This window comes from Neolamprologus brichardi, chromosome 22, assembly GCF_056152115.1.
Source record: "Neolamprologus brichardi isolate AB-2024 chromosome 22, ASM5615211v1, whole genome shotgun sequence".
Taxonomy (NCBI): Eukaryota; Metazoa; Chordata; class Actinopteri; order Cichliformes; family Cichlidae; genus Neolamprologus; species Neolamprologus brichardi.
Genome location: NC_142124.1, coordinates 32,095,752 through 32,117,391, shown reverse-complemented (window position 1 = coordinate 32,117,391; position 21,640 = coordinate 32,095,752). Strand labels below are relative to the sequence as shown.

The following is a 21,640-nucleotide window of genomic DNA, read 5'->3' as shown; positions in this document are numbered from 1 at the left end:
CATGTTCCTCAGTTTCCTGTTTTATTGGGAAAGTCTTGTGATTCCATGTACGGTGGACTTCCCCTGTCGCATCATGTTAATTTGTGTCACCTGTGTTCCCTGAGTGTTCTCACTTCCCTCGTTGTCCTTTATTTATTGCCTCCAAGAGTCTGAATTTGGGTCCTATCCTGCCTGCTCTACACACAGTTCATGACATAACTGTCATGGTCCTGAGTCGCTGACCCAGCATTTTCCTCTCGTCGGTTCGTCTGTGTCCTAAGTCCTAATGTTGGCTTATAAATGCCTAAACAGTACTCCATACCTTTCTGATGTACTTCAGTCTTATATTCCCTCGTGAGCCCTTAGATCAGCCAACCATCTGCTTTTGGTTGTCCCAAAGCCTAGGCTGAAACTTAAAAGAGAATGAGCTTTTTCAATTGTGGCTCCCAAACTTTGGATTACGGTGCCTTTAAATATTAGACAGGCATTTTCACTTCCTGTTTTTAAGTTAAATAGCTTTTGGACTGGTGTGAGTTGATATGCTTTTTATGCTTTTATGTGAGTTTTTTAACGTGAATGGTTTTATCTTTTGTTTTCTTTTTTCTTGTTTTGTTTTTGTACAGCACTTTGGGCAAACTTTCTGTTTTTTTAAATTTGCTATATAAATAACTTGGATTTGGATTGCAGTCACTGAAGGTGTGGAAGTAGAGAAATTACAGGATGACCCCAACCTCAGCAACAAGCCCACTCTCAGCCCCGACTAAGTGTGTTTGCTCCTGGAACTGTGTCTTCATTCCACCTATTTTACATACAAGGGTCAGTACTACAGGCAAAAACATGGCTGTGCCATGGGTTCCCCGGTTGTCGTCTGCTGTGGCCCGTGGAAAACAATTCGCCATGGCTGCTGGTGTCTCTAGCTTCACATATCTCAAGCTGAGCATTATGACAACCCTCAAGCAAACTCAGGAAAGCAAATTAGAGTCTAATGAAAAAATGAGCCGTTTATTTGTGGCTGATGAAACACGCAAAACAAAGGGCAAAAGGAAACTAAGACTAAACTAACAATAAACTAAACTGGGCAAAACTAAACACTAAAGGCTGAACACTCAACAGTCAGAAACATAGAACATGAGAACATGAGCACTGTGAGCTCTTTTTTGCTGAGAGAAGTTCAGGAGACAGTCTAGCAGTTAAAGATTCTGGTTGTGCAGCTGTGGACTTCTCTTTGTCAGGCCGTCTGCACACAGAGAAGTTTAGCACAATTCAAAATTCAAAGTATAAATTAGACACATGGAAACAGGAAATAATTGTGATTGGCAATTAATTGGAAAATGCCATGGTTTAGACTTAGCCCTCCCTGATTTTGTTCTCCACAAGCAGGAAAATTCATATGAAAGAGGTAAACGTGGGATTCAGCAGGTGGGGGAACCCTAAAAGCAGTTTTATTGGCTCACAATAATTTCTATTGAGAGCACCAGTAGATGTTCTTAATGTACAGGCTGTGATCAGCTGATCTGCTGCTCTTTGTGGGCTGGTGTCCTGCACGTTTTAGATCTCACCCTGGGTCAACACACCTGAATCACATGATTAGTTCATTACCAGGCCTCTGGAGAACTTAAAGACGGTTATTTATCCATTTAAATCAGCTGTTTTGGATCAAGGACACATCTAAAACCTGCAGGGACACCAGCCCTCGTGGACTGGGATTGGGGAACCCTGCTCTACACTGACAGTATTCTGTTTATACTAACTTTATACTCGCTGTAACCCGGATAAATTTACAGCACTCAGAAAGAAGAGTTTCTTTCAATGCATCGTAGTTCTCGTCTGGTAGTTTAATTTCCAGGCTTGCCCTGGAGGCATCACCTGCAGCTTGGTGTGGGGCAGAGGAAAAAGGACGGCAAGGAAAAACTCTGCAGTTTTCCAGTTAAAAGGGAAAAAAGAGGTTCCATTAACATTTATAAGAGAGCTGTCGTTAGCGGTGAACCACAGACGGGTACCTAGCTCGAAGGAGTGTTTCTTCGAACTTTTTGAACTATTCTGACTGTTTTTAGGGGCTTTTTTTTTTAGGGATCATGGATCGTGGATCTAAGATGCTGTTGCTGCTGTGGAGGCCTTCTGTGTGTCAGGACGCCGACACGTTGACGCCTGCCGTACCAGGAGGGCGGTAGGGGAAAAAACAAAAGGAAGTCCACCTGAAAACGACCTTATTATTTTCTTTGCTACTTTCCTTCACCTGAGACTCAGGTTGTTTTTTGTTCTCAAACCCAGATAAACTGGTAACTAAATGAAACTGACATCATAAAAAACTGAAGATTGACAACCAGTAAAAAGTCAAGTGGTATCACATTTTCCTTTCTTTTTCCTTTTCTTTGGGGGTGTTGAAATATTGTATTTTCTTTCTTGTCTTACATCCATGTTGGTTGCTTCAGTTATTTTTGTGATGTATTTGAGTTGGTTACTTTATTTGAAGGTATTCCTACCTTAAGAATACGCAAAGGGAACTGAACAAAATATTTATATAAAGCTAGCTTTTGTTTCCCAAACCTGTGGTCCTGTGTGTTGTGTGGGTTGGAGGTCTTATTTGCTCTTGTGGAGTCTGCTACTGCCAATCTCCTTCCCAAACCTAGTAGATCAGTGAGCGAGGAATCTGAGGAAACCTGTGATAACTCTGAACTAAAAGGCCCTAGGTCTGAGATTTTTGATACAAGCCCTAGATCAGGGGTCGGCAACCTGCGGCTCTTTAGTCCTTTAGTGCGGCGCCGCGTGGTTTGGGAAAATAAATTAGAAGTATTTAGCTGAAGTGTATTTTATTTGTGTTTAGTTCTTTTTTTAACTTGTAGTTCTAAATTGGAAGATTATTGTGATTTTGAAATATAAAAATAAAATTATATCTTATTATTTTTTTACCGCTCAAAATGAGCGTCACACTCGCGGAAGCCGGTGTACCCACCGAAACGCTGTGCATTTATCGAGACTTTCAACACCAGGTAGGCCAGTTATGGATCTTCGGATCCACATTATGTCAGCAGCTCCACCGTGAACTATGTTAAAACAAACACCGCTCACGCCTCACAAATGACAGCTTACAGTCCTGCGTAAAGACGAAAGTGACTTCGTACAGCCCCGATCTGCAGACGCTGTGTGCAGAGACCCGACGATGTTTGCATGAACACGCTTTTCAGCTTCTCTTTATTGACCACTTTTCACACACGGTTGCTGTACGCACACAGCCGGTGTTAAAGCTCACAGCCCGACACACACCACCACAACAGCAGAGAGAGCACAGACGTTAAGGCGGCGAGGCGTGATTGCGGGTGCCGCTCAGGTGCGTCTGACTCCCCTGCAGCGGCACTGCAGACCACGCCCCGCCACACACATTAACCAGGTAAAATACATATTTAGGCTGAATGTTTTTTTCTTCAATTACTTTTTAAAAGTCAGGTCAAGGCTCCAAAAGCCCAAAGGCGATATAAGGGGGGCGGCTCACAACAGTTTTTGTTTACATGGATCATTTTAGTTCAGCTTTCCTTTTGTTATATTTCTTTCAGTTCAAAATGTGTTAATTACATAAATAAAATGTAATTTTCTCTGTAGCACTTCATGTATTTCATAAGCAACACACCTTATTTGCTCTGTGGATTCGTTTAAAAAGCAGTTAAAAACGTTTCTGTTCAAACAAGCCTTTTGTTGATCTACGTATTTTATATTCTTTACATTATTTACATTTGATCTTTTACATTGTGTATAATGTCTATTGATTGTATTGTTTATTTTAATATTTGTGTACAGCTCTTTGTGACTGCCTGTCTGTGAAAAGCGCTTAATAAATAAACTTTACTTACTTTAGTTGTTCACACAAAGCATAAAGGTAAAAAAACAATATATACAGTGTTATCTTCATTTTAGATGTCAAAAAGTATTTGCGGCTCCGAGTGTTTTCTTTTGTGTGGAAACCGGCTCCAAGTGGCTCTTTGGGTGTTAAAGGTTGCTGATCCCTGCCCTAGATCCAGATATTGTAGATGTTGTACTTGGGCCAACAGTATAGATTATCTCTTTATAGATAGAGGGTCACACGTCCAGGTTACATAGACAGACACTGTTATTTACTTTAAATCCATCACAGTACAGAAAACGAACCTGTTTATCCTAAACTAACCTGCAGAGGATTTTCATCAATAACATAGTTAGTTTGCCTCAGTTTGTTTTGCAGCATATTTCACAATATGAAAAAACAAAATGTCATCTGTAAAGACCCAATAGCTGGTTTAGAATAGAATAGAATAGAATAGAATAGAATAGCCCTTTATTGTACATGTACAAAATTATGGAGATTATTACCTGAAAACATGAGGACGTATATGTAAGCTTTACATTTGCAGTTTATCAAACCCCACTGATCTGATAAAATCAGTCCTTATCTTTAAGCCTAAGCTCTGTTCTTCCTCTCCTGTCCTGTCTTTCTTATCTTTCTCCATCTCTGAGTGAAGTTAGCTCTCTTTATTTTCTCTCTCTGTGAAATACAGCAGCTGGAGCTTTTGCTAGCAACACACTGTGCAACAAAATGCACACAAATAGTCAGTGTCTTTGCTGATGTTTGTTGAGCTGATACAATAGCTGCATGTGAAATTATCTTACCCTGAAAAAAATGTCATTCCCTTTGCGCTCGCTCTGGTTTTACCACGCTAGATGCTGAAGTACTGCGATTGAAACTTACAGACACCTGCAGTTGTTCTGGTGTTGGGTCATAAATAAAGAAAACACAACCCACTTAAACCCCTGACTATGGCACATGACTGCGCCTCTTTTTATTTATCTAAATACAACATCGTCTGGTGATTAATAAACGAATAGGATAGCCTTTTGTGTTTTGTGTGAAAAGTTTAAGAAAAAATACTCAAATAAAGTACAGATACCTTAAAATTCTACTCAAGTACAGTAATAGAGTATTTGTATTTCCCACCTCTAAATACATGTGTGTGAATAAGAGGGAAACAGCTGTAACAGCAAAGCAAGCAAGGAACAGGGCACAAGACAAGTGAAGAGGAGAGCACAGGCAAGGTGGAGTGGGTGAAGACAAGTGACGGGGTAAAAGAGTGAAAGGGAACGTTTACAAGACGGTACTGAGATCTGCTCTGAGGTCTGGTTTGGAGATGGTGTTAGTAACAAAAAGGCAGGAGGCAGAACTGGAGCTGGCAAAGTTGAAGATGTGTGACCAGAATGGACAGGATTAGAAAGTATATCGTTTGGACATGTACGGAGGAAGGATAGTGGATATACTGGACAAAGGTGGATGGATATGGAGCTGCCACGAAGGAGGAAAACAGGAATAGCACAAAAGAGATTCCCGGATGTAATGAAGGAGGATATGCAAAGGGTTGGTGTGAAGAAGAAAGGTAAAATGGAAACAGATGATCAACAGTGGTGACCCTTAAAGGGAGCATCTGGGGGGGGAAAGCAGCAGCCAGGTTTTCAGATAATGTATCACGTTTTTCCATTCTGTTTTGAAACTACAGCAAGCACTGCTATGAGTAAATTTAAGGCTTAATTGTTGTCTGCCAAGGATACACTTCGTCTCAAGAATCTTTGTGTGTCCGTCAGTGGTGATTTGGCAACAAGCAAACTTGGATGAGTGGAGCTGGTGGGGCGTGAGCAGGCAGGGGAGTTCTTTCCTTTACAGGTTTTGGAGTTTCCAAGCTGACTCAGCAAGCGTGGCTGAAGGTTTTCACTCGTTGAGGGATTCGGGATTTCCAGAGAAACTAATTAACTCAAGCATGAGACAGGTAGCATCCTGGCAAAGAATTGAGGCAAACTCCAGCCCTGAAATACCCTGCACACGATGAGTTGATCTGGTACAGAGGTGCAATAGACAAACCAGATTGGAAACACTACCTGCAGGCAGAGCAAGCACCTGGTGCCAATCTCACCTCTCCGCCTGTGGCTAAATAACAGAGAGGTTAAACACAAACAGTCAACATGACAATGATCATCTGTAAGTTGGAGAATCACAGTTATTTTTCATAATTTTCCATATTTTCTCTTGTTTGATTATTTTTGAGCTTTGACTTTTTTCTTCTTTTTTCTTCAGTTTTGGCCATTTCACCTGCACTTGAAGTATGCTGTACGTTCTTTTATTTTTCCATACTAAGAATTTTACTGCATGAAAATCTTTTTAATTCTTATTGAGGAGGGAGACCTAAAAAAACAACATGGGTCTAGTCACTTGTTACACTACTCACATAAACTAGTCACAAAGGTTCATTAAGGCTTGGATGGCTTTCAAACCTCCACCAATTCTACTGTAATATTTGGACCAGCATTAGATGTTTTTATGTGTGACCTATTTTGTAATAGATTTGCTTTTCCCGGCATGTCAGTTTTCTGAGTGATGATGCTCGGTCTGGAAAAGGTTAGTCAGAATTAACTTTGGTTCATTTTGGAATTAATCAAACTGAAATTTACATAAATAGTCTAAATTGTATTATCTGTCCAGAGCCCTCTTCTGCACAGACCCCTAAATCTTCTGTCTGTGAGACAGTATTATACAGTAAAATGTTTTACTCTATGTTCATCACAGTGAATTATCAGATTAATTTAAAAGAGAGATCAAAATAGTATCTCCTTAAAAACAATTTGTTCTACATGCCTCAGAAGTAATTGGTCACCAGTGAGCATTTTATTCATTAAGAGATCATCAGACACTTCCAGTGGGACAGTAATACAGTCCTATATTTCTCCAGATCCAAAAGAAGATGTAAAGGCAGACTCATGAAAGAGAAATGCAGAACATGGTGCCACCTTATTTACACCACATGAATGAATGTTCCAATTTAAATGCAAAGTCCTGAGGTGGAGGGAGGCTGTAGATCACACTGACATTTTGGGACATTTTACCTCAAGATTTATAAATAACATCCAATGTAATTACTCCTCTTCAAATGAGTTTTTAAAGCTTACTTGTCATGGCATATCCTTATAGTAGTGTTTTTATTGCCTAAAGTCTGTGTTATTCTTACTCTGTGTAATTACTTCTGTCCTCTGGCTCATCAAGAAAATCGATGACTGAGCAGGATGCTTTCTCAAGATTTCAGCTTTCTACAATGTACCTGTAAACTATGGAGGGCCTCGGGTGCCAAAATGAATTCATTAAATACATCATTAAACAATTAATGTGTCATTAATCAATTAAAATGGGAAATAATCCATTATTTATATATACTCAGCCTCTGTCATGTTCTTGTCAATATTCTTGATATTTATTATAATCACCTCTGTAAATTCTTGATATTTATAATTGAGCAATTAGTCTGTTACTGTTACTGAGCAACTGTAACCCACATAATTTCCCTAGGGATTAAGAAAGTATTCTGATTCTGATTAATTAAACATATTTTAAAAAATAATTTAATTTCAATTCTTTTCATTTATAACATTTAATAAATTATTTATCCATCCATCCATCCATCTTCATCCGCTTTATCCGAGGCCAGGTCGCGGGGGCAGCAGCCTAATCAGAGAGGCCCAGACCTCCCTCTCCCCAGCCACCTCCTCCAGCTTATCCGGGGGAACACCAAGGCGTTCCCAGGCCAGCTGAGAGATATAATCTCTCCAGCGTGTCCTGGGTCTGCCCCGGGGCCTCCTCCCGGTGGGACATGCCTGGAACACCTCCCCCAGGAGGCGCCCAGGGGGCATCCTTGTCAGATGCCCGAACCACCTCAGCTGGCTCCTTTCGATGTGGAGCAGCAGCGGCTCTACTCTGAGCCCCTCCCGGATGGCCGAACTTCTCACCCTATCTCTAAGGGAGAGGCCAGCCACCCTTCGGAGGAAGCTCATTTCCGCCGCTTGTATCCGCGATCTCGTTCTTTCGGTCACTACCCACAGCTCGTGACCATAGGTGAGGGTAGGGACGTAGATCGACCGGTAAATTGAGAGCTTCGCTTTTACACTCAGCTCCCTCTTCACCACGACGGACCGGTGCAGCGTCTGCATTACTGCAGCCACAGCCCCAATCCGTCTGTCGATCTCCGGCTCCCTTCTCCCATCACGTGCGAAATTATTTATTTCTATTAATTAATGACACATTTTTTAAACAATTTAATGATGGATTTAATTAATTAATATTGGGACTCTTGGCACTGTTGCTGTGTTCATGAACTAATGTTATCTGTCAATCTCACCCATCAAAGTCAGTGGGCAGAGCTAACACTGTCACTGCAGCCTCTGATTGGTTAGCGTGCAATTTGGGATTCTGTTCTACTTTGCTGGGTCAGCAGAGTCTAATTGCCAAATACATTAATTTCCCTATCACAATAAATCCTATTACATTTTTCCGAGTGACCTCGCCTTATTGAACTAAAACCACTGAATGAAGCACAAACTGCATTGGAATGAGCATGTATTAATTTGGTGATTTAGAAAATGTATAAATGTTGTTCTTCTTGATCTGCTGCTGAGTCTCTTTTACACTGATGGAAATGCAGATACTTGGACATGTCAGCAAGCAAAATCATAATGATACACAGAACTGGAAATGCAAGACAAAGGGAGGTGCACAAAAATGCATTTGCTGTGTGTGGGTGTGAATGAGGGACGATCTGATATCCTTGTGTTGGTGTTGTTCCCTCGTCATCATAAATAATGTTGTTCCAGGTTCAACATTGCAAGTGACCAATCACCTTCTCCTGACGTCATCTGCGACCTGGAAAAAAACAAACGCCTTCAAAAAATCGACTTCACTTGCGAGAAGAGAAACCGCCTCTGTAAGGACAATATGTATAATGCTTACCGTTTATTAAAGAAAAGTATCCTGAAATTCAAAGAATTAAAGTTTCTGGATCGGCGGACAGAAGCGGTTTCTCTTCTCGCAAGTGAAGTACATTTTTTTAAGGCGGTATTTTTCAAAGGCACAAAAGGGGGACGTCACAACAATGTGATTGGTCACTTGCAATGTTGAACCTGGAACAACATTTATTATGATCATCAGATGATTATCAGATCATCCGTGAAGGAGTGTGAGAAAGACAAGAGAAGAGTGTCTGTGTATGAGAGTTTGCCATGAAAGATACTTTAAAATGAGGGTGAGAGAGACTGCAACAATGGCCGCTTACGTGTGTGAGTGATGTGTTGTAAAAGGAAAAGGCTCAGGATATGTAAAGCCTGGGGAGGCTTATGGTGCGTTCACACCAAACGCGATAGACGCGACCAAAACGCGCCAGACACCCCTAGCTGGTCGCGTGCACATTCGCACCTCGACGCGCGTCCAACGCGAATTGGTCGCACGTCCAATGGAAATGTGGGAGGAAGTAGTGCCAGACGGTATGTTTGCAAGATGGCAGCTGTCGATCTAGCGTTTGAAGAGAGAGTCTCCCTTCTCTATAGGGCTTTGGAGTTGACGTAACGCTGCAATGCATTGTGGGAGCACAGCACCATTTGAGAAGGCCACAAATCAAAACAAACACACTGTGTTGGAACCAGCCAGAACTATGCTTAAAATCAGCTCAAAAGTCAAAGGACTGTATTGAGACTGGTTGCGCCCCGACGCCAAGAGACAGTACTTGGAAAAAATGGCAGTGGAGTAGAAACCTTGAAGACCTACCGCCATTGTCCTACCCTGATATCTTGTCGTACCTTGTCTGTGGAGTCAGCGCATACACAGCAAATCATTTTTGGAATTATAATTCCCTGGAGGTGCACATCTAATTCACAAATGGTTGGGTACAAGATTTGGCCATTTTTAAGCCTCCACGTTGTGAGTACGTTGACCATATGACCAAGGAGCCCGTTCTCACTCCCGAGGCGTAACATGCCGACGTTTTGTCATGTCCCGCGGCGTTCCTGAGGAACGCGAAAGGAGACCTTCGGCGTTCTTATGGTACGCAGCGGGTTATGGCCGAAATCCAGTGCAATGACGCTCCCGCGGTAATAGACGTTCCAGCCCTGTATTCCAGCCCTAAACCTAACCTTTTTCCTGACCTTAACCAGGACTTTAATGATGTTAAATAGCGTGTTTCTAAGCGATTTGAAGAAAAAGAGCGAACATGTGTGGATTGAGTCCATACGGTTCTCATATTTCCTCATTTTTTTTGAGGTCGTCATTTAGGAACGTGGTGGGTAGCCGAAAACGTAATATGTTGACGATTTGTCACCTAGCGTAAAATGTTACGCTTTGGGAGTGAGAACGTGTTGGACCAAGATACAGCCAAAAATTGCTCTAGATGAAACCATAAACACACCGTCTGCAGTGGAAGGCAAAAGGAGCCGTCCGCAAAAAAGGCAAATTCCACTTGCTACTCTGGAGGAGTTATCACCGATAAGCTACTCCATAAACAGAACATAGGTCTGCTGCATCACACATTAGGATGTTTGTTCTAATTTTCTATGACCTCAGCGCATTGAAAATAAAACTAAAAGCCCATAAAGAGCAATATGAATTTCTTTAGAACTTACCGGAATGAAAATGTCGGGAGCACACCAACAAAAAACTCGGGATGGCAGAGAACTCGATATCAGCTCGTCTCACCGCTGCTATCTAATCCTGACGTCTTCGTTTGGTAACATCAGATACATGTCCCGTATCATCAGATACTGTCCCGTCTGTAACAACTGAAAATAAAATAAAATAAATAATAAAAACAAAGGTCGATCAAATGGACCAATACGGCAATGCCATGATGATCCATTTGGCAAAATAAATCCATTGGGTATCCTTGTTGGTCTTCAGACAACAATTCTGACGGCTAAAGAACCAAATGGGACAGGCAAAAAAAAACCCAAAAAGAAAACCCATCAGATTCATGAGATCCCTCATGTTGCTTCCAGGAGGGGAAATGATAAAAAGAGAGCCCATTTTCCAGCTTATTCCCTTCCCAATCGTGCGGTCTAACATTGCAACCGACAACACAGCAAGTACGAGCCATAGCTGATGTTTCCGTGTGCTTTCGCTCCTGTAGCCCTTTGTTTGGCCTACTAACATGGAGGCTCGACCAAAAATCCTGACCACGCCCCCTCCAGTGACATCACGCTCCAAAGCCCTATTTACTTTCCAACTCAAGCGGTAGACGCAATACGCGCAAATGCACAAAATGCACCACAAAAACTGATGCGCGTGTTTTTATTCGCACTTCAAACGCGTCAGTCGCGCTACTTGCTCACGCGTTTTCGCAACGCAAATCTGCTTCTAAATTTTCGCGGGACCCCCAGTCGCGCTTCATTGCGCTCCTCCATTGACTTTATATGTAAACCTGACGCTCTGGTTGGTCAGGTTTACAGAGTTGGGTCTCATTTGCACTCAGAGCCACAGAATCAGCACCTGAGTCAATCAACTACAAAAAGAATAAGACAGACTGGCCTGAGTCTGTGACGAGCCATTGCCCCAGCCCACCAAAGGGGCCAAGAGGACACTACAGTGCAAAGAGGGACCCAACAAGAACACGGGCAGTCCCGGGCAGCGGGGCCCCAGGCACCACACCCAGACCCGTATAGAAGAGGTCAGCAACCCAATATCTGCCACCACAATCCCCCCAGACCCCACATCCCAAAACTATAAGGCAGCAGCCACAGATGCCCCAAAACAGCAGCCGCAGCCCTCCAGCTCCCACGATGCCACCAGATTTCTACTGACCCAGAGACCACCCCCCCATCTGCAAGACACATGGGGAGACAATCAGGTGCAGTTCTCTAAACTATTACATAAATTATTCTGTGTGTATTGTTGGCTGAGGGAATTTATCAGATGTCACGGGGGCCTGGAGGCTAGTACGTGGACACGGACCCAACACAGATTCAAAGACTGGAAACAGCGTTAAGGTGTTCCTCACAAGTTTTTTTCCTAAGCACACATGTAAACAATGGCATGAGGGAGGAATGCTTAGCAGGGAGTCTGACACAGTGGAACTGTGGACAGAGGGAGACTGTGGTTAGAAAGGGAGCCGGGGAGACAAAGACTGATAACGTGGAAATGATTGGGTTTGCGTCTTACTTGGCAGGTATGGCTCTGGAGGGAGGGGAAATGGCCAAGTGAGCGTCCTGCAAGACAAGTTAGTGGAAAACAAGGCAACAAGTACAACACAGAAACACCAAGCATGCAGCACTGCAGACTGTTACTGACACAAACTGGCAGCGAAGAGATGCTGACTCTGGTCTTAAGTACTGACTTCCTGATTGCCTCAGATCTCCATCAGTTGAGCTGAGCAGGTGGAATAATGACGACTCCACCCAGAGGCGGATAACAAGGAACACACGGAAACAGTAGAAAGACACAGGATGCTCGCGTGGACCATGACAACATATTTGCTGCCGAGCACAGTCTCTACACCAAAATTTGTGTTTTCTTATTTATTAATTTAATTTTAATTTAAGTTTTTTTCAGCTTGTTAAATTATCTGTTTTTGTGGCAAGGTAGCATAGGCAAATTCGAATTATTACATTTTTGTTCTACTGCTAATACAGCAAGAATTAGAACAGTGATGTTTATTTTTCTGTTAATTAATATGGCTCCTTGTGTAAGGAGTATCAGAACCTTTGAGATGCATTCTTTCTAAATACAGAGTCTCTGTGGCTTTTACGCCCCAAAAACTGCAGTAAAAATTGGTCCACCCCAAGGATCGGGTCCCCTGACATGAACAGAGTAACATAGTGTACGCTGTTAAGTGCCAGGAGGACTGCCAGGAATTATACATCGGGGAAACCAAACAACCTCTGGCGAAGCAGATGGCACAACACAGAAGAGCAGACATTCCCCAACTCTCTGTGAATGGGACTCGTAGCCATTGATCAGTAGTCTTTGATCAATGATCTCCCAACCTTTTGAGATAAGAACCAGTCCATTTTTATTGCTGACCATAGATATGGTCAGCAATAAAATGAAGGTAAGCTGTGGTATTTAAACAATGCTTAAGTGGTACTAATGGGCCCATTGTTTGCTAAGAAAATATTCCCCACACCATTACACCACCATCAGCCTGTACTGTTGATATGGGGCAAAATAGATTTCACATTATTCACACAAAATTCTGACCCTACCACCAGAATGTAGCAGTAAGAATTGAGACTCATTTTACCAGTTTGATGAGCTCCTGCAAATTGTAGTGTCCGTTTCCTGTTTTTACCTGAAAGGAGTGGCACCCATTATGCTCCTCTGCTGCTATAGCCCATCTGCTTCAAGATTTAATGTGTTGTGCGTTCAGAGAATGCACTTTCTGCCTGGCTATTCTCATCTGACTTCTGGCATGACCAATGCATTTCCCCACGAAAAAACTGCCACTCTGTGGATATTATCTCTTTTTAAATTACTCTTTTGTAATGCTCAGTTTGAACTTCAACAAGTTTTTTTGACCATAGCTACACGCTTAAATGACTTACTGCCATGTGACTGAGTCACTAAATATTAGCGTCAATGGGCAGTTGAGTGGGTATAACTAATAAAGTGGCTGATAAGAGTACATCAGGGGATCAACCAGTTACACACAGTCCTGCTTTGCCATAAATCAACCTGTTTGCCCAACTAGAGGACCAGTCAGGGTCACGTTTGAATTAAATGGGTAGCCCATTAGCATGAATTTTGAACAGATTGGTGTTAAAATTAGATAATTGCATTGCTTGTGCCATAGATTAGCATCTTGGCAGGTTACAAAACAAATATCTGACAAACACAGTGAGTTCTTTTGTTTTTATTGTTTTTTCTTTGTTTGTTTATTTTTATTTATTTATTTTTTGGGGTGGGGAGGGGGTGTCTTTTACTCTTAGATGATATTTAATAAAAATATTTTGTTACAAACTCCTTCCAATCCTTCTTCATTTTTTGTTGCCATAGTACCAGCTGAGGAATCCAGCGCATATGACAATGTCATGTTGGATTGCATTTTGAAAAATGACACAAAAGTTATACACAGTGCATTAAAATGCCTTATAATCCGTATGTGATGCACTGGAGTGAGACCATCCTCACCTCACTCTCTCTTAGTCTCAACTTAGAAAACTTCTATTCTGATTTCCTTTTGTGTTTGGGGATTGGTTTGAGGTTTTAACTATAATCGTACATAAGCACTATAGGCATAAACCCTTTTTCTGCTTGAAAAACTGGTGCAATGAAGTGGCTGTTATACTTCCACCTGGCCTGACTCTCATTATCCCACTGATTTCAATGTCAGACAAAGTACTCAACACATTCCCTCCAACACTATCTGCTGCAAACAGGCTCCATGTTGATCAAAGGAGGGCAGGAGAGAAAAGGATGAAAATGCTGATAGTGATGATGACAGTGATCACTGCTGTGATATCCTCAGTATTTTGATACAAGCTGATAAAAACGGCCTCTTTCTGCACAATTCAGGGCCATTTTTCATCAAGAAAGGACAGCTGTAATCATCCCTTTTGCTTTCCTGTCCCATCCGTCTTCCCCTTAGCATGCATCAGGATCAATCTAGGTTCATTTATTTTAATCATCTCTTATTTGCAAAACTGACAAAGTCAAAAGAGGACAACAGAAACAAAGTTAATTTTGAAAATAAGTCAAAGTATACATTTATACAACTCCATTCTTTTGGAGTAACATTCACATTTTTTCATTAGAAAACATAATTTTTAATCCCTCCCCCCCAATCTGTTTTAAATTAAATAAATTAATTGTCAGCATTAGATTTGCTATGAAATTATTATTTTTTATCAAAAATATGCACAAAAAAAAATCCAAACCTCAGACATGAGCAATGATACAATTAAAAAACAATTAATTAACGATACATTTTGAATCCTATAACTTTTCTAATGATAAATTAAGTGTAATTTTGAATCTTTGAAAAATATATGTGGATAATTTATTTGTCCACATTTTTCATATTGATACAGTGCACCCAATCTGATTGTTCAAACCTGATAAGTATTGTTATTCCACCATAGAATGTGAGAATGTTCATAAATAGATATTTTAAATGGAAATTTAAACTTTTACCATCCCCATGAATGTTCAGTGCTGTTGACATGAATTCCAGCTCCAATAGGTACATTTTTTAGAAAAGTTCTGATGTGCATAAACATTTTATCCCATTTATTTATTTTTATAGTCAGCTTTTTACACACTAACCTTTATTTTCTTTCTATTTAACTGAGTTCTTTTGTGTTATGAAGTTTTTAGCTTATGGAAATTTTGTTGTGCTACATACAAATTTCAAGCTATTTATTGGTTTTAGCTGTTGTAACAGGGATTTCCCAAGTTTCAGAATGAAAAAAGTTATGTTATTCTATTGGTAATTAGTAATTAGTAATAGTAATTATTCTTAAAAAACAACAACCCATAAATAAATAAAAATCCCCTAAATTGGATAGTCTATGATAAAAACTTGTATACAGTAAGTGGGGGCTGTTTTAATAATTTCTATGGTTCCAAAACTTAGCATTGGTTTTATAGTAGGCCTACATGCACTCTATACACAATTAATGTCATCATTAATTAAATAAAGTTTATAAACTCAGATATTATTATTTTGATTCACAAACTCTCACGTGACTGTCACTACGTAACTGTCCTCATAGCAACAATATGCAGCCGTCAGTACGTCACCACGGTGTTCTCCATTGTCCATATACCATGCTTCTAATAGGAGACCTGTCGTAGTGAACGTGAAGTACAGAGTGAGTCCTTCCACGTTGTCATTTTTATATATAGATATATAGATATATATATAGTCAAATTGTATTTGCCGTCTGGCACAATTAACAATTATTTGTTCCCTCAAACTGTTGCTAGTTAGCTAGCCCGGCTCTACTTTGTGACTAGTAGTGATGTTGCTGGTATGCTAAATGCTAATGCTGTTGTGTTTTACGTGCAGTTTTGCATTAACTTGGTCTGATGTTAACACATTAACTTGGATCTTACTTTTGAATGCTTTTAATTGTGTCCCTATATGTATACTAAAAGCATCACGAGCATCAGTGATTCAATTAGAAGGTCATAATTTAAGCACAGCTAATAATGCTCAGCACGATTAGCTATGGTGCTTGACGGACCAAAATGTCTGGTAAGTGTACCTCTTAGGCTGTTTTAGACGACTATCGTAGATTCTTCAGTTAAAAAGAAAAACAAACATGTATCGTTCGTGAAAACAAAACAGGGACCGCTTTTGATAGCCGTTTAGGCGCAGCGGTGCTATTTGTTTGCTAACAGTGTGCTAATAGGCAAGTTGCGTAGCTAAGAGCTGTACAAATCCCAGCATCAGAAAACCTAATGTCTGCAGCTGATTAACGTTGTGTTTCGTGTCTATTGTCTATTGTGAAAACAATAGATAGGTTTACGCCACTATTTAAAGCCGCGTTTGAGAGAGAACTGTCCTTTTGATACAGGATACCCGAACGTTAAGGGCTAAAAAGTAATTGGACGTTTGGGTGCTGAATATTTTTTGTAGCAGCATAGATTGATTTGCATAAAGCACAAATTGAGTTTGCTTTAAATGTCTTTAAGTGTAACTCGCCGTCAATCTGAGATGCAGACCGTACAGGTGAACTAGACCATCATTAGAAAACAATCTCTACATTGAAGCAACTTTGTGTTATCGTACACAACCTACCTACGGCACTGCGGTACCTTTGGTATTTTATAGGTATATATAAGGGTATGTATTTTCCTATGCCTAGGAGTTTTCAACCATAAAACTCCTACCCTTTCAAACATACTTTTGTGGAGTCCACCAAAACTCAGCAGCATGTAGGCCAATGCTGACTGATTGGCAAGTGGGATGAAACTGCTTCTTCTGTTCTTGAGTTCACCAGGAATGTGGGAGGCAAGAAAAAGATTATGTATGAAAAGCATAGACTTGGCTGCAGAAAACAGTATAGGCCTTCAAAGTCTGGAACTATCTTGCTGACAAATTGTCAGTGGCTCTCTTATAGACATTTTTCAGCCCTTTATGGACACTTAAGTTTACCCCAACTCAGACACTCCTCACAGTGTTACTGGAGCTTAAGGTAGTGGCATCCAGAGGCTAGATTCCATATTTGTAAGACTTTTTATGGCCGAGCACAACAACCTCAGTTTTATCTGAATTTAGAAGCAGAAAATTGGAGGTCGTCTACCTACCTTTGAGACATTCCTGCAGTTTAGTTTAACTAAATAGTGTGTGTTATCTGTTTTGGATAGATAAAGTTGAGTATCACTTGTATAACAGCAACAATGTATTCTATGCCTTCTAATGATACAACCTAAGGAAAGGATGTATAATGTAAAAATAATTGGTGCTAGCACAGAACCTTGTGGAACTCCATAATTAACCTTAGTGTGTGAAGAGGACTCTCCATCTGTTAGACAGATGTTTCAAACCACTGCAGCGTACCTTTAATACCTATAGCATGCTGTAATCGCTGTAATAATATATTATGGTCAGCAGTACAGAACGCTGCACTTTACATATGGGCACATAACCATCTGCTAGCATCTCCTTTTCATAGCCCAATTTTTATTTGAAATACTATCAAATAAAATATTATCACTTTTATGCTTTATAATGATCATTATGCAATAAAGTAAAAACAATTTTGCATGGTTAAACATGCAAAGCTTATCTGCTTTTTATAGTTTTTTTTCTTCTCAGCTGTGTTTTTCTGCTCATTACATCTTACTCAAATGTTGCATTCTTGTCTGTTGGTTTCTGGGACTCCCCCATGTAGTGGACCGCAGTTTAAAGCGACGGCAGGTAAAACCACTTGCTGCCTCTCTGCTTGATGCCTTGGATTATGACAGTTCAGATGACAGTGACTTTCAAGTAGGAGATGCTTCAGGTAAGTATGGCCTTTGTGATGTCTAACAGTATTAAATACATGCATAGCTTTTTATTGTTATGAAATGAACAGTCCAAATGGCTTGAGACTAATAAGCTTTTGGCTGGCTAACTTAAATGCAAACTGTTTTATTTAATTTAATTAATTAATTTTTTTTTTTTTTAGAAAAGTTTAAATGTTGCGCAAAATTTAATAAAAATGCTATGACTTGACCGTATTAGAAAATAAAAGAAAATAATTTAACCCCGATATTTCATTTACATAAAACAACATATGAAATGTTGAAATGATGAATTTTAATTTTCTTATGCACAAGTCACTAATTTTGGAATAAAACTTTCCGGTGTAATTCGTCATCTGTGGTTCATAATAATCCTAAATTTCAAGAATCTGAAAAATATCACATTAGGCTTTCTTCTGATGATTTTCTGAAATTTTCTATAGGGTTATTTTTGGGGCTTTGAGAGGACCATTCACAGACTTTATTGTACCCTGCTACATCGATTTCAAAACTAGTTTGGATGTGTGTTTGGAATAACTTTTCTGCTGGATCAAGCCGTTGCATCGCAGTTTTAACCGTTAAGCTTTTGATTTTAGATGAAGTTGAGGAATCTGGAGGAAGTCAATTCCTCCAAATCTTTCTATACTAGAGGATGATGCCCATGTGAGCAGCTGCACATTTTAGTCAAGCTTTAGATGCTGATTTTGAAGCAGGGACTTCTTTCTTGATTTGCAGTCTCAGCCCACTGCCACATAAAACTTCAGTGTGGGCAGAGACTGTGAAGGTAATTATGTCGCAATATGTGAGAGCTTGTAGAATCAAAACATGTTCTTTTAAAAGAGAAGACGTCTTCTTCTGACAACCCTTCCAGACAACTCACACTGATTTTAGTCTTTTTCTAGCTGTACTGTCGTGAACTTTAAAATTTCACACCCTAACTGGTGCCTGTGGAGTCTGAGATAAAGGTTTTGGGTGTTTTGCAGTTGCTCTTGAGCATTGCCTGGTCTGATCTTGAGGTGAATTTGGCATGTGGGTTTGTGAGAAGATTGTGGCATTGTGTTAACAGATACCTAAATGCTCCAGAGGTAGTCACCCTTGCTGATGATCAGTTAATTAATTTCATTAGTAGCACCTGGCTGCTACTTAACCTCTTAAAAAAGTAAGGGTGTACTTAGTTTTTTTATTTTTATTTTAGAATTTAACAGAGTCCTGTGAAATCATATGACCCCCTATGAGCAAGCGCTTTGGTGACAGTGGGAAGGAAAAACTCCCTTTTAACAGGAAGAAACCTCCAGTAGAATCAGGCTCGGGGAGGGCGGGCATCTGCCGTGACCTGTTGGGCATTATAAAAGAAAAATACATCAAAGGAGGCCCTAACCACAGAAGTCAAAACAAACACTGAGGAGGTGTATACATATGAAGTTGAGAAATTTGTGTTTGTTTGATTATTTCTGTGCTGTGAGAATGCTTCTTGACAGTAAATGTTATTCCATTTGAAAGCCTGTTTATTTACATGGTGCCTGTTTTGTTTTTTTTTTTCTCAAAGATTTATTTATTGCTTTTCCAACAACATTTTAACCAACAGGAAGAGAGAGTTCAAATAAAATAAAGGAGAAAATTAATAAAAAAATAATAATAATTTGAGTGTATAATAGTAATGTATGTACATCATATATGAATAGTGTTAGGGGAACACATAGATATAGTTATACATACTCTCCCATGTAGATCATTCAGATATTATTACAGGAAAAAAAAATTTATATAGATAAACAAAACAAAACAAAACAAAAAAAACCTCCAACCCCCCCCCCCCCCCCCCCAAAAAAAAAAAACAAAAAACAAAAAAAAACAACCAAGAACAAAAAACAAAACACAAGGGTTAACAGATAGTGCTCCAGAAAAATATAAAACAAGTATAACATAGTGAGACATAGATTTAAGTGCATTATTCTAGGGCTTCTGGCTGAAGTTTAGTCCAAGGGTGTCAACATGGTGCCTGTTTTGTAAAGAAAATGAAGTTGTGGGTCCCAAATTTCTTTACTTTTTGCTATTAAGTTCAGTAATGCCAGTTTGACTGTAAACAGACCCTCCTCCACATTGTGGTTCTGCTGGAGAAACAGCCAGACATTTCCGTGATCTCACAGACACTTTCTTCTCTGTTGTGACAGGGTCAGAGGGCACAGGCAATGGCAGTGATGAAGAAGGGTCCAAAGTGAGTGCAGGCGGTTCAGAAAGTGATTCAGATAATGCTGCTTCAGCAGATGATGACATAGATGATGGGGAGACCAAAGACCTGGCTGCTGAGGAGAACTTGACTGAGGATGAGGAGAAGAGCAAACGGCAGCAATCGTCAGACAGTTCCACCAAAGACACTCCCACTGTCATCGCACCCAAAGGCAGACGCAAGACCAAGAAAATTTCAGAGCCCGCTGAAGCTGCGGAAACTGGATCTTCCTTAGTGTCTGCATCCAACAATGTAAATGCTGAAGAGTCTCAAGCTGAGCCCAAGAAATGGAATTTCCGCAGGAACCGCCCACTTCTGGACTTTACCACCATGGAAGACCTGAACGAGATGGACGACTACGATAGTGAAGACGATAACGACTGGAGACCCACAGCAGGAAAGAAGAAAGGCAAAGCAAACTCTCAGAAAGGAGGCACAGATGAAGAGGGTGGTGAAAGTGCTAGCGATGACGATGACAACGACGACGATGATGACGACGACGACGATGATGATGACGATGATGGCGATGGCGATGATGATGATGACGACAAGGAAGATGGTGAGGACAACATTAATAGTAGCAGTGATAGTGACAAAGAAGCGAAGAAGTCCAAAAAGAAGACAAAGAGCAGCAGTGCTTTCGATGAAGAACTGACCAATGATAGCATGTCCCAGGGAAAGGGCAGCGAGGTGAGTACCAGATCACACGTTTGCAGTTCAAACCAAATAAACATTGTTAATAATAATAACTAATAAAATGTTTTTGATGAACACCATTGTTGAGTGGCCACCCTTAATTACAGGATGAACACTCCCTTCTCTGTTGGTGGAACAATGCGTCATGTCAACCAATCAAAAAATTATATTGAAACATGTGGCATTTGATTGCTTAGGAAGAGGGGGAAGTTTTTGTGTAGTAGTGTAGTTATTGGCTTTGTTTTGTGTGTCAAAACAATGACTCCACTACTGAATGTCACAGATGGTAGCCAAAAAGCCACCAAAGGTAGATGTAAGGATGCAATGTCAACGCTGTCTCCAGGTCTAAAACAGGAGGAGTGACACCATCTGTTGTCAGGCCCGCGATGTGCTACCCTGTCTTGGTGTGGACAGAAACTATTTTTTGAGCGGCAAAAATAATTTGTGTGGCATCATTTTGTGGCACCTGTTTTGTAAATAGTTTTAAATGGTTGTGGAAAAAAACCAAACAACAACCCAAAAACACCTAAAGCATGGCAGCATTTCTAGGTAAATATTATGTATAACTTTGTTTGCAAAATTTGTGCTTAAGTTTTAAAAATTTACAATTTATATATCAAGTTAGGAAAATAATTTGTGTTGTGGTTTTTATTAGTCTAAAATCGAACTGCTCAGATTTTACGATTGGTTTTGTTTTTATGTGAGTTTAGGTCAATTGTGTTCATACAGTTTGTCAAAATAAAGAAAATAACTGTAAATTCAGACATGGTTGTGCTGAAAAGCATAATACCCGTGTTTAAAGGTGAAATAAAAAGATAAAATCAAAAGTAGTCAAAAATGGCCAACTACACCCGGACCTCAGAGGATTAATGTGGAGATGGAGCCCACCTACACACACACCACAAAGAGCAAAGAGGCAGAGTCATTATGAAACGCTGAGCTCAGGTTGAGTGAAGGAAACACGGTTCTAG

At 40.3% G+C, this 21,640-nt stretch overlaps 1 protein-coding gene across 2 annotated transcripts in view; it reads left to right on the top strand.

Moving 5' to 3' along the window:
- Positions 1-15,513: 15,513 nt before the first annotated feature.
- phf14 (PHD finger protein 14) overlaps positions 15,514-21,640 on the top strand; it is a 129,310-nt gene continuing 123,183 nt past the window's right edge. For both annotated transcript variants that reach the window (XM_087834494.1, XM_087834495.1), the window contains exons 1-3: positions 15,514-15,606; positions 17,635-17,745; positions 19,918-20,663. In XM_087834494.1, the coding sequence (XP_087690620.1) occupies position 15,606; positions 17,635-17,745; positions 19,918-20,663 (858 nt within the window). In that variant the 5' untranslated portion in view covers positions 15,514-15,605. The remainder of the gene's footprint in view (positions 15,607-17,634; positions 17,746-19,917; positions 20,664-21,640) is intronic.